Source organism: Solanum dulcamara, chromosome 4 (genome assembly GCF_947179165.1).
Source record: "Solanum dulcamara chromosome 4, daSolDulc1.2, whole genome shotgun sequence".
Lineage (NCBI taxonomy): Eukaryota > Viridiplantae > Streptophyta > Magnoliopsida > Solanales > Solanaceae > Solanum > Solanum dulcamara.
In genome coordinates, this window is record NC_077240.1 from 78,771,234 (window position 1) to 78,784,403 (window position 13,170).

At 33.5% G+C, this 13,170-nt stretch overlaps 1 protein-coding gene across 2 annotated transcripts; it reads left to right on the forward strand.

Annotated features, from left to right (window-relative positions):
• On the forward strand, window positions 1–8,343 carry LOC129887741 (uncharacterized). Of its 2 annotated transcripts, none has more exons than XM_055962952.1 (11): window positions 1–307; window positions 2,274–2,515; window positions 2,918–3,045; window positions 3,488–3,596; window positions 3,724–3,763; window positions 5,193–5,282; window positions 5,373–5,472; window positions 5,563–5,702; window positions 6,323–6,425; window positions 6,544–7,292; window positions 7,760–8,343. In XM_055962952.1, exons 2-11 carry the CDS (start codon window positions 2,377–2,379, stop codon window positions 8,004–8,006), a joined length of 1,845 nt encoding a protein of 614 aa, XP_055818927.1. In that variant the 5' UTR covers window positions 1–307; window positions 2,274–2,376; the 3' UTR covers window positions 8,007–8,343. The 2 variants fall into 2 exon arrangements, with proteins under 2 accessions (XP_055818927.1, XP_055818928.1); XM_055962953.1 differs by lacking the exon at window positions 1–307 and adding an exon at window positions 338–454.
• The last annotated feature ends 4,827 nt before the right edge of the window (window positions 8,344–13,170 follow it).

Here is a 13,170-nt window from a genome sequence, read left to right on the forward strand (position 1 = left end):
TTGGAACCTTCACTTTATAGTATTTTTCTGCTAGCTTTGAAAAATTCTTTGGAATTGTTTATATTCTGATTCTTAACTATGGATCTTTCTTCATTTGTTGTCTGCAAATTTGTTATTTTCAAGGAAAACCCATGTTAGATATCCACCTTGGTGGTCTCATATCACCTGATCTTGTCCCTTTTGCGTCAATCAATTCCCTGAGATCTGTGACTTTGTGGCAATAAAAATTGAGTCTTTCCCTTTATTGGGTCATGCTTAAAATTTCAAGATTCCAGTTTGGTTTCCTTCAGAACAGCTGTTGAGTGAGGTAAAGGTTGAATCTTGGAAAAAAGTTTGATTCTTTGCCTCAGCTGTTAGCTTGATTTTGTTGAATTATTGATAAGAGGGGTTGCTCGAATGGTAAACACAATTCGCGCTAAGGTAGTGGGTTCGAGTAAGTCAGGGAGCCAAAAAGGTGGGAGCTCCTAAGAGGGGTAAAAGAATAAAAGAATTGACTTTTGTTGATTGGCTGATTGCTTGAGTTTGTTAAATTTCATTTCTTTGTGGTTTGTGACCTTTTTGTGGTCATTTCTGTTTTGTTTGTTTGAGGAAAGATGGGAATAGCAGCATGTGAATTCTTGGTTTTTGTTTGATTTAAATTGAGTTGATTTATCAGATGGTAACTCAACTAATAGTTATTTCAAAAAGTCATTTCTTTGTTTAAGAAAATTGATATCAAGCTGAAAGGTGACTTTTTGAGATAATAATGAGTAGTTGAGTGACCATCTAACCTGATTTAAATTATGATTTTGGTTGAACTAATACAATCTGTTGTGAGCCTTGTTATGAATAATGGTTTTGCTTGAGTTTGATTATTATGAATTATCTCTTTCCCTTTACTGGGTCATGCTTAAAAATTCAAGATTCCAGCTTGGTTTCTTTCAGAATAGCTGCTGAGTGAAGTAAAGGTCGAATCTTGGATGAATTTTTGATTCTTTGCTTCAACTGTTGGTTTGATTTTGTTGATTGGATGATTGCTTGATTTTGATTTTATTTAGTATGATAATGATTGAAAGAGGCTTGAATGAAGAGATGTCCATTTATATAGCTGACCCCTTACTTGTTTGAGACTAAGGCGTAGTTGTTGTTGTATTTGATTGTGGGTTCTTTCTTTCCCCTTACTGGCTCATACTCAAAACTTCCAGATTCCATCTTGATTTCCTTCAGAACATCTTCGGAATGAATTGAAAGGCTGAAACTTGGGTGAAATTTGGATTGTTTGCTTCAGCTGTTAGCTTGATTTTTTGTTGATTGGATGATTGCTCGACTTTGATTGTTAAAGTTTGTCTTTGTGTTTTTCGATGTTTTTGTTGATATATCTGATTTTGTTTGTTTGATGAAAGATGGGTTTCCTTCAGAACAGCTGCTGAGTGAGTAAATGGTGAATCTAGGATGAAAGTTGGATTCTTTGCTTCGATTGTTAGCTTGATTTTTGTTGATTGGAGGATTGCTTGACTTTGATTGTTAAAATTCATGTCTTTGTGGTCTTTCTGTGATCATTTCTATTTTGTTTGTTTGAGGAAAAATGGGAATACCAGTAAGTGAATCTTGATTTTTGTTGATTGATATTATGAGTTTGATTGAAGTAATACCATCCGATGAGTGAATTGAATTATTTGGTTTGTGTTGATTAGTTAATCATTATCAGTTTGATTAAGTATTTGTTGGATTTGAGTAGAGTTAATTGAAACCTGTAGCATCTGTTATCACCCCTTTTATGGATAATAATTTCTGTAAGAAAGAAATATATATTGAGTTTCTATATAAGTCAATTAAGTAGAGTATAACTCCCAGAACTTGCACATATAAACATCTTTATACGTCCGATCAGGCTGTACTAAATGTATCTTTTACCTACTTAGTTATGCTATGTGGGAAAATCGCTAAAAAGTGACATATTGGTTGAATTTATGTCTTCATTGAACACAAAGTCTTAGGAGTTGTTTGGCTTGCCCAACTTTTATTATATTTCTATCATATGCACCTTATTCAAATACTCAAGATTTGAATGCTCTTTCCCTTGTTGGATTGAATTCCTCGCCAATAAATTTCAGTATAAAGCATGCAATCCATTTTATGTATAATGTTTAACTTTGATAAAATGCATGGCATACATACATATCTCTTGAATAATAATGTTTGTTTTTCAGAACTTTAAATTCCTGCTGCGACTAACTCATACAAACGCGTCTATGCTGACAAGCTTTTCTGAAACATCATTTTCATAATTGTAGGTCCATTCATACTTGGAACACCAAAAGCACTTCATTCTTTTATAGCTGTTCTGTCTTTTAAGAATTTGAGAGAAGACAGTTCTGTTTTCCTGGGATATGCAATATGAAGGACACTGGTAACATCTCTCAGTACCGAGATAAATTGGATCAGACGTTGTCGTCTCATGATCTTTTAAATAATGATTTGCTTAAGAACCTTGTCAAGAATCAAATGCTGCGCTCATCAGAATGTGATCTTCAAGGTTTGTTCTACGTCACTTCGAATCTGGATTTTACTTTAATAGGCAGTCACCTAATTACAACAACAACAACCCAGTGAAATCCCACATCGTAGGGTCTGGGGAGGGTAAAGTGTACGCAGACCTGACTCCTACCAATGTAGGACGGCTGTTTTCGAAAGACCCTCGGCTCAATAGAAGCATAAAAAAAAAGGTCAGACAAGAATATTAAAAGTAGATAAATAGGTAACGAAATAATCAAAGCACAAAAAGCAGTAGGTATTATTAGATAGTAGCATAAATACCATAAATCAAAGTACAAGGAAGGCAGTCACCTAATTATAATACCTATATCATCTAACAAATACTAAGCAATGATACATTCCGCAACCCTCCCTCCCCCCTCTTTTTTTTTTTTTTTTTCAGAATGTAGTGACGACCTGGTTGACCGAAGAACCAAGGAAGTGGCAAACTTTTTGAGCATGTTAAGGAGTACATCTGTAACTGATAGTGAGAAGGAAAAATCTTCTGAAGCAGCACATGGTGTTTGGAAAGTAGGCTATCTATCACATTCGTAGATTATCTTTTTCTAATTCTTGAAACTCTCTGCTTACCAATGTTATTGTGGCTCTGAAACTTATTTGAAGCATCATGTGTTAGTTTTCTTTGAAAGGGGAGCCTTTCCATAATTGGTAAAATTGTTGCCATGTGACCAGGAAGTCAGGGGTTTGAGCTGAGGAAACCTCTTGTAGAAATGCAGGGTAAGGTTGCGTATAATAGACCCTTGTGGTTCCGGCTCCTCCCCGGACTGCGCACAGCGGGAGCTTAGTGCACTGGGCTGCCCCCTTTTTTACATGTTGGTTGTCTTTAGTGGCACCAAAGTCTGGTTCTTTCTTGGAATGCCGATGTTTTAGTCTTACCATGCATGTATTGTGAAAGACTTCTTCCCATCTGTTATTTACTATGAGAGTAATGCCGGTTCTCCTTCTTTTGCAGGTAAAACAAGATACTGAAGAATACCGTGTTATGTATCGAGAGGGACCAGAAGGCACTCCCTTCCATACCCTCCTTGTTGAAGGCTATGTAGATGGCCCATCAGATGTTTGTAAGATATATCTCAACTATTTTGCCTTATATTCACTGTTGGCGCGATTATTAATCAAGGTCACCTTCAGAAAGTTTGTGTTTCTTTAGTATTGGACAACTTTTGTGATAATAACTGTCTGTGTCAGGTTTATGCATCTCATGGGGGACAGAGTTCTACAGGAAATGGTGAGGATCCTGTTTTCTAGAGACTCTTGCATTATTTTAGTATCCTGTCATGTTAGCTTGCAACAAAAATTATTTAGGGAGCTGTTTGGTTAAATACTTAGGGGTTGTTTGGTTGGGAACAAGTTATCCTGGAATTAATTATCCTAGGATAAGTTATTCCATCATGTATATGGGATAATTTATCCCATCACTGAGGTATAAATGGTGGGATAAATAATCCCAGGACTGCCTAATACCTCCAAACCAAATACAGGATAAATAGTCCTGCATTTTATCTCTTGGATTATTATACCTCACACCAAACGACTCCTTAATACAGATGTTCGCATTGTCCGCCGGACAAAGTGACAGGAGCAGGGGAGAGAGCTTTTGAACTACAAAACTTTTAGTCGTAATGGTGGTATTGTATTTGTATCAGTAAATTACTGTGACACTATTAAGTTCGACTGTGGGCATTAGGTTGAGAAATATAGTATAAGTTTGGCAGATACGAGGCTGGTAGAACTGGTGGATAGATGTCAACAACATACCCAGTATATTGCCAGAATTTTTTCGATTGTTCTCTGGTTATGTTAGATATTTATAAAGGAAAGGGGGCCCGCGATAAAAGAGCATTTTCCAAGCATAAAATCACGAACCCGGCCCCACAACTGGGATCTGGGGAGGGTAGGATGTATGAAAACCTTATCCTTACCTTTGTGAGGTAGAGAGGCAATTTCCGATAGACCCTTGGCTCAAAAGACATATTTCCGAAGCAGAATTGCAAGAATAGTATGACAAGAATAGAATAGAAAGATACAAAGCAAAATGAGACAAGAAGTAGTAATGCTCACTGAAGAATAAGAGACTACACGCCTACTAATTATCACCCTACCTCTCGCACATAAAGTGCGACAACACCCGGCTACTTGCTAGCCTTCTACCCTAATTCTCGACCTCTAAACCTTCCTATCTAGGGTCATATCCTCAGTAAGCTGGAGCTGTGGGAGCTGTGCCATGTCTGGTGGATAGATGTCATTTCAGGCAATTCACGGAGAACAACAATCATGGTGAATCCATTAGGGGAGAGATTGTGAATCAAATGAAATTGTATCACAGCATCCTCCCAGAAATACTTTTTATTACCACAATCCTAGTAGTTAATAAAACAAACAAATTTATAATGTGAGCACAACCAACATTTCTTGGTTTTGTCTCTGTTGGGGAGTGATTGCTTTCATATTTTATCAAGGTTATGATGTACATTAAAGCTGCTGATAGATTTAATGCAGTAAATGTGAATATAAAAGAAACTTAATGCTAAATGAAATGTCAGTAAAGTATCAAATTATCTTAACATGTGCATTGAATGATATGCTAATTTTCCTTGAATACTGGTTCAAGGGATATTCCCAACAACTTGTGTTAATACGTCTCATTTTCACATCAGGTGGCCACAAACCACAATTCCAACATTTAAGATTGTAGCTTCTGAGTGCGTGCAGAAGGTCAGAGAGGGTGAACAAATATGTCTAGTAAGGTCTGTTATCTTATAGTAGTTCATAGATGGTTTTTGTTCTCGTATTATATCTCGAATATGCTGATATATGTTTAACTACTTGGAAGAAAGGATGAAGCTTTCATGGCCATTGTCAGCAAGGGAGGCCCTTGTACATTTCTTTGTATTTGAATACATTCAAGATGGTCTGATAGTAGTGCTTCTAAATTCGGTAAGCTCGTGAAAGTCCACGACATTATTCCGTTAACATGGTTGTTCTCGTCATCATTAGAGTAAGTGATTGTTTTGTGAATGTCTCCAGATCTCTGACGTAGATACTGTTGATAGAAGTACTCATGGGTACTCAAAAGACGGAATACCACTCCCGCAGGATGTAGTACGAATTGATGTGGTGGGAGGCTTTGCTATCCAGAAAGTTAACGATAATCGTAGCTACTTCAGGTAACTTCGGATTTCTTATGTATTAAAAGTACTTATTGTTGGTATCCTGTTATCAAACCAGTAAACCAGAATTTTTGAAATAAACTGGAAACAGAAAATAGAAACTATAAATAAAATATCCGAGACCACAAAATTTACCGTGTGTCTTTAAGAAATTTAATCCTCTCACTGTACTCGAGGTTTCAGATTGCTTCCTCCTAGGATAAAACAGATATACCTGTCGCTAGGGTAGTAGTACCTCAAACGCCAATGACTTCGTCGAGCACAAAGACAGTAACAAATCATACAAAGACTCGATATTTGTTTGTTAGAAAATATGCAGAAGTTCAGAATTTTTTTCTAGAAAACTGAGGCTAGTCCACTGAATTTATAGCGAAGGAAGGGTAGTGTGAATAGGTGCAATTGTGCCTTATCGGAAAAGTCACAACTCATTCAATGTGAAAATGTGCTATTCAAATTGCATCCTTTCGGGAAAACGGTTCATTTCATCATTCACACCTCTTAAAAACCTAACATTATAGCAAATAGACAACATATGCAGTATTATCAGCTTCGAACGCTTCATGTTAGCCTTATCCATGTAAATTTTCTCTCTTTTCGTGCTTTTCAAATTTTTACAGGACTATAGCAAACATGGATATCAAACTGGACTTTATTCCTCCTTCATTCATCAATTTTGTTTCAAGGCAGCTCGTAGGTGCTGGTTTCAAGCTTTATAAAAAGGTTAATGCCAATTCAATTACCACTTCTGTTTCTGATTGTTTATTTTTTGGAACAACGATGCTGATCAAACCGATATTTAAATTCTCTGGATAGTAATATACTTTGATATTTTTTGCAGGAAGTAGCTTCAGTTACCAAAGGTGACGAAGATTTCAGCAATGCTCTAAAAGATCCACTATATGATCGAATACGAAAAGCATTTTATTCAGATAATATACCTAACGGAAATGGGGCTTTAGAATTGCAAGACTTCAAGGAAGAAGCACGAGCCAGTCTCGATGAAGGGGCAAGAGATAGCAGTGGGGCTTCAGGACTGCAAAAGGACTTCAAGAAAGATGCACGTCTCCGAGTTGATGAACAGACAGGAGATGGAAATGGTGCTTTAGAACTACAAGACCCGATAAAAGACGCCTATGTTCATCTGGATCAAGTAACAAGAACAAATGTTGAAGATAAAAAAGTACATAGTGAAATTGAGGAAATTAATGAAGATTCAAGTGAAATGATTGAAAGTTTAGATGAGAATGACGAGAAAGTTCGGGATTCTTCAGCTAATCAACTCGTAGATGTGCCTGCCAACAACAAGAAGGTCGTGATTAGATCTGAGGTCCGACAAGCTCTGGGAACTTTGGAGAAGGCTATTTCTATCATAAGGGATTTTGGATATAATTTGGAAATTAGATCTGTTTCCGGAAACACTACTGTTAAGTCTTTAAGTGTAGAGGAGGATGGACGGAAAGACTCAAAATCGTCAGAAACTGATCGAATTCACCGAAGTGGCATAGCTTGCACTGAATCACCCGGAAAAGAATTATCAGAGGCGACACCCTACGAACACAGGAACAGCTCTGCTAGTCATGGTTCCAGGTAAAATTTTGTTTGCTTAATAGCAAGAGGCTATGCTAAGCTTATTTATTCCACATCATTCGTGTTACATTGGTCCCGGACAAATTAGATACTCCCTCCGTTTCAATTTTTTAAATCTGGTTTTGACTTGACACAGAATTTAAGAAAGTAAAGAAGACTTTTGAATCTTGTGGTCCTAAAATAAAAATATGTAGAATTTATCAAAATACCCTTTAATCTTGACAAAAAAGGTTCTTCCGAGCTATGTTGCTTTGACTCTTCAAGAATATTGTCAAGTTTGTGTCATATCCTCCAAATTTGGAGGATCCGACATGGGTCCAAGCAACATAGGTTCCGAGAACACTTGATTTTTGTTGAAATGGCATGATTTGATGACAATGCATTTCCTATGATAACGTCTTTGTTCATATGCTCGATGAATTTCTTCTACGTGCATTATCTCAAAATTGGCGTAATTTTTTTTCCAGGCGTACAAGTTCTAGTTTGTGCGCGAGGGAAGCTAACCACAACAAGAAGATTGCTCCTGCATCACCGGATGATTATGTTGAAACCTTAGGCGACACACAACACGCTGCCTCAGTAGACCAAAGGAAGGAAGAAAACGCCATGTCTATCCATGCAGATACCGTCCATGGAAAGAAGAACGGTAAAAGAAAACGAAAACTGCCATTTTACTGCTGCTTGTATTTTCATTCAGGACAAGTCATGAGTTAAAGAGAGCAATTTTGTTTATAGAAAAGCAGCTATAGTTTACCTGTTACTGCGGATGTAAAATTCTTATGAAATTAAGGTCAACACCAGTGTTCTGTACCTATGTTGCTCGAACCTTCCAAAAATATTGCCACACACGTGTCGGATCCTCCAAATTTGCATATCTTTTGCAGGATCTGACACAGACATGACCCTTTTTTTGGAAGAGTCCGAGCAACATAGTTTTGTACAACATAATGTAGCTAAGCAGGCCCATATTTATGACAATGTAATATGATGGTGACAATACCACAAATACTTGAGGTAATATATTTCTCGTAGAAAAAGGGGTTTACATATATTCTTTTCGTCTAATAAATAGATCATATTTTCCCTTTTTGCTGACGCCTACTTACTGAATAAAAAAATAATCATTTGTCTTGTTTTTTAAATAAAAAATTTGTCACGTAACTAAAAATTCTGAGCTCGATGTGAAATTGTTTATCGTCACGTGACTCTATTCTTAGGAGTGCTTACTATCCTATCACAATCTTGGACAATATATTTCAGTTTTAATTATCCTATCACATACTATTTACTAATTTAATAGCAACAACATATGAAGAACTTAAGATGTTCTCAAAGATTTTACATTTAGCAATATTGGATCTAATGACAATTAATTAATATTGGTAAAAATTTTAACACTTTTTGTTAATATGTATATTTATTATCGTTAAAAATTATTTTTGTAATAATGTTAAGCGATGAAGTCTTCGGGATGACAATGGTAGCTGTTGAATAACCACTTACTACATCATGATTAAAGTTTATTAATCACATAGTTGGACAACTTTTAATTTTTATGTATTTATGAGTAATTAGCAAGACCGGTAGGAAATACTCTAATAATAATAATAAAGGGACTTCAACTTTTATTTACGACATCAACATTATAATATTTATATATTGGACAAGTAAATTCAATTTGTTTAGTTTGGTTAAACTTGAAGTAATTGATAGTAGTACTTATTAGATTGTTTAGAAAGTGATTATTTGAAAATAGATAGGAAATAAACAATTTCATCAAAATTGAATTTAGAACATAAAAAAAATGCATACTTAAAATGTCGAAGTTGATAACCTAAGTCATAAAAATTACACCATCAAAACTTAAATACGAGATTCGAATTTTTAATAAATAAATAAAAAGGTCTTGAAAGCATGTGGCGAAACTACATTATCCTAAGTATTATCAAATGATCCTCTACTTTGAAAAATTACACCATATATATAGGTGAAATATTTAGTTTTAAATATATATATATATATATATATATATATATATATCATATATTGAACCTACTTTGTCTTAGGAATTTTTTACTTCTTCCAAATTTAAAAGGTTCTACTCATTAATGGGAGCATGAAATTAAAAACTAAAGAGTAGAAAATAACAAATATATTTTTGAAAAAATAATTATTTTTGAGAGATAGATGGGTTCATGATAGAAATAGAATCTCAATTTTATTTGGAGAAACATATGAGGCTGCTATTGAATTTAGCTAATACTTTCTTTTCTTTATAGTGTCAATTTCAAAGCCTAATACATTATTTTAAACCTACTTTTATTTAATAATAGAAAAGACAAACAAAATGGCCAAATGCCTAATCTGAAAAAATAAAGGAGCCAGGTCAAAGAACAACCTATCCCAATAAAGAAATTTATAAAAAATTCTTCCGTTATTGAAAAGTCTCCAATAATCTTTCTCTCGAATCATCTTCATCGTCATACACATGCTACCTAATTGTTGTCGGAGGAGTGTCCAATTTATTTTTATTCTCATTTATTTGCAAATCTAACAAATATATCTGAAATGTCACATAAAATCATTCCAAAAGAAATGAAGTAGTGATGCCTAAAATTATTTTCAAAAAAATATAAAAAGCAGTCTACATTTAAGTGTAAAAAAATCTTTAGTTAGTAACCGTTTTCACAATAGAAGTATTGTATTTGATACTTGGTCAAATATAAATTTAGACCATTTCATATAATTCAAGATAAATTTGAACTTTTTCTCTTCATTTGGTATAATCTGCTTAAATGATAGGTAATATTATTATTATCTTTTCGTGTTTGTATTTTTAGTTTATAGCTATAGTATTTTTTACGAGAGATCAAATCTATAATAGCTTCACAACAAACATCCAGTAGTAATATTTATTGTTGGTAATGGTTAGTACTCCATTTTAATAAAATGTTAATGTTTGTTTTAATACGTTGGTTATTGTTGTCAAAAATCTTATTAATCAATATGGAAATTTGAGAAGTTTAATTTAGAATTCCAATATATTAAACAAAATTCTATTGTTGAAAATTTAAGAAATAAACATAAGTGGTGCAATTTAGGTGTTTTGTAAAGAATTACTCACACATTAACACATGCAATTTCAATTATTTCCAATCAAAACCAAGATAAATACTGATATAGATTGAGTGAAAAAAACATAAAAAAAATACCTATATTGAAATTCCAATTTTTATGTATTATCTTATTAGGGAAAATTACTCATTTACACATGTTATATTACTATATTTACTAATATTCCCTACCATTTGTAAAAATATCAAAAATTCCTCTTTTATTAACTCTCTCACAGATATATCACATTTAACTTATATCAAATATCCTAAATTCATGCCTAATCTATAGCTTTGTCCTCGGCATTTTTTTTTCCAATTTCAATCCATCTATTACTCAATTTCAAGCTTCTAAGTAAGGTATATTCAAGTTTTTCCTTATCTGGAATCTCACCTCCTTCGATTTCCTCTGTTTTCTTTTGTAACTTTTTATTTTTTTACTCATATTGTTCACTGATACATATGAAATCCGCTCCATCTTTTAGTGTTAGTCTCACACAATTGAATAAAAATCAAGGAATTCTTGTTTCACCGGGTTCTGATTCATCTTGGGAAGGTTACGACGAGGTTAGATCCAAACCTCGTAACGATCCAGCAGTGATGGATAAGCTACATGCGAAACTGAAGTCGAAATCTCCAGTTCAACATGCACCCAAAGAAGCAGACAAGAAGATTAAAGGGGTTACAACACACCCTAATCTCCCAAAGGTATGAGTTCATCTAAGCTGTTTTTTTTAAATGTCGATTTTTCTGATACATTTCGATGTATCTTCCTTAATGTTTCTATTTTTTGATACTTAAGCTTCTGATATGGTTTTGTTGTTATGGTTCTGATACATAAGGTATAATATTTTTTTATAATTTTCTGATACATCAAGTACTAATCAAGATACATAAGACGTTTTTGACTGTTGCATTGTTTATGATACATTAATTTCTGCTTTTTCTATTGATTTTGAAACCTAAAGGCAAAACAAAGTGTCTCATATCAATATACATAAGCTATACATGTATAATGATTAGCCATGCATCTGATTCACAAGGTCACTTTTGTATCATATATTCTAATGTATCAGATCAGATGTACAATGTATCAAGTTCAAGTTGTATTTAATCATTTTCTATGTCAATGCAGGGACTGAAATACGTCATCAAGAAGATCCCTTCCCACTCCTTGAAACTCGGCACTGCATATACGGCTAATTTTATTGATGATTTTAAATCATCAATAGGTGAAGAAGCTATACAGTTATTTAGGCAAAGGTCACTACCTAGATATGCCACAATGCAATTTTCAAGGGCATCTCTCTTAGTCAAGGAGAACCGATGAATGTCGAGTAGTTTTTTTTGAATTTTGTAGTAGTAGAATGTACAATTTTATTTTTGCACCAACAGTAAAAAAATTTTTTGGCTATTCAACAATTTAGCAGACTTTTATCAGATTCTCATGTATCAAACTCGAATATAAGATGAAAGTTTATGTATCAGATTCTCTTGTATCAAACTTTACTGCTTCTGATACATCTACAACTTATTTCAATACAAGATGTTGTGTATCAACCATAATTCAATTGAAAACTAATACAACAATCTTTAATGTATCAACCCTTAATATGTCGAATCTGTCGAATGGTTATGTATCGGTTATTCTCATGTACCAAACTCAAATTTAAGATGAAAGTTTATGTATCAGATTCTCATGTATCAAACTTTACTGCTTCTTATACATCTACAACTTATTTCAATACAAGATGTTATGTATCAACCACAATTCAGTTGAAAACTAATATAACAATCTTCAATGTATCAACCTTAATATGTCGAATCTGTCGAATGGTCATGTATCAGTTACTCTCATGTATCAAACTCGAATATAAGATGAAAATTTACGTATCAGATTCTCATGTATCAAACTTTAATGCTTCTGATACATCTACAACTTATATCAATACACAATATTATGTATCAACCACAAATCAGTTGAAAACTAATCCAACAATCTTCAATGTATCAACACTAAATCTGTTAAATCTGCCGAATGGTCATGTATCAGTTATCAATGTATCAAACTTAACTGCTGATTTTAGATTCACGTAACATATATTGTCGCCCACTACGATTCCATCACTCTTGTATCGTTCATAACCACCTCGGATAGCCAAACTCCAAAATATCTCAAAAGAATCGATGTATTCATCTAGAATTACTTGATGAATTTTGAATTTTGGATTGAAGTTTTGGTACGATCCTATGCTTTGTTTATGCTCTGTTTTTTGACTTTTTCAAGTCCCTTATAACTGTTACGCTTTGTATGAGTTAGTTCTCTTTTTTAGCTAAATAATTGATTGAAACAAGGAATCCTAACTGAAATTACGTCACTATCCATAAATAAATCGACAACATTAATTATTATACACCCAAAATGTGATGTATGAGAAGAACCACTAATGTATCAAAAATCTGAAAAAAATCAGAAAAATCGGGTAATTTAAAAAAAATGAGAGATAAGTTGTAATTGAACTTTTTTCACTATGAGATTTAGGTAAAGTTGACATCTTATTATAGTCTTATGAATTTAATTTGCAAAGCATTATCTTGTGAAACATGTTATGATGTGTTCTTTTACTTCTTTTTTTTTTCAAAAATCAAAGTGTTTTGAAAAATCACAACATAATATGTGTTATTTTTCTTTTTCTTAAATTATCGATTACTTGAAAAAGTTCAAAGGATCACAAAATTCACATATATACTTATAGTAATTACAA

Excerpts from the sequence above, each read along its gene's own strand:
- LOC129887741 (XM_055962952.1), top strand. The coding sequence starts at position 2,377 with ATGAAGGACACTGGTAACATCTCTCAGTACCGAGATAAATTGGATCAG. Across the intron at positions 3,046-3,487 it reads CAGCACATGGTGTTTGGAAA|GTAAAACAAGATACTGAAGA; the intron begins GTAGGCTATCTA and ends CTTCTTTTGCAG. Across the intron at positions 5,473-5,562 it reads TAGTAGTGCTTCTAAATTCG|ATCTCTGACGTAGATACTGT; the intron begins GTAAGCTCGTGA and ends GAATGTCTCCAG.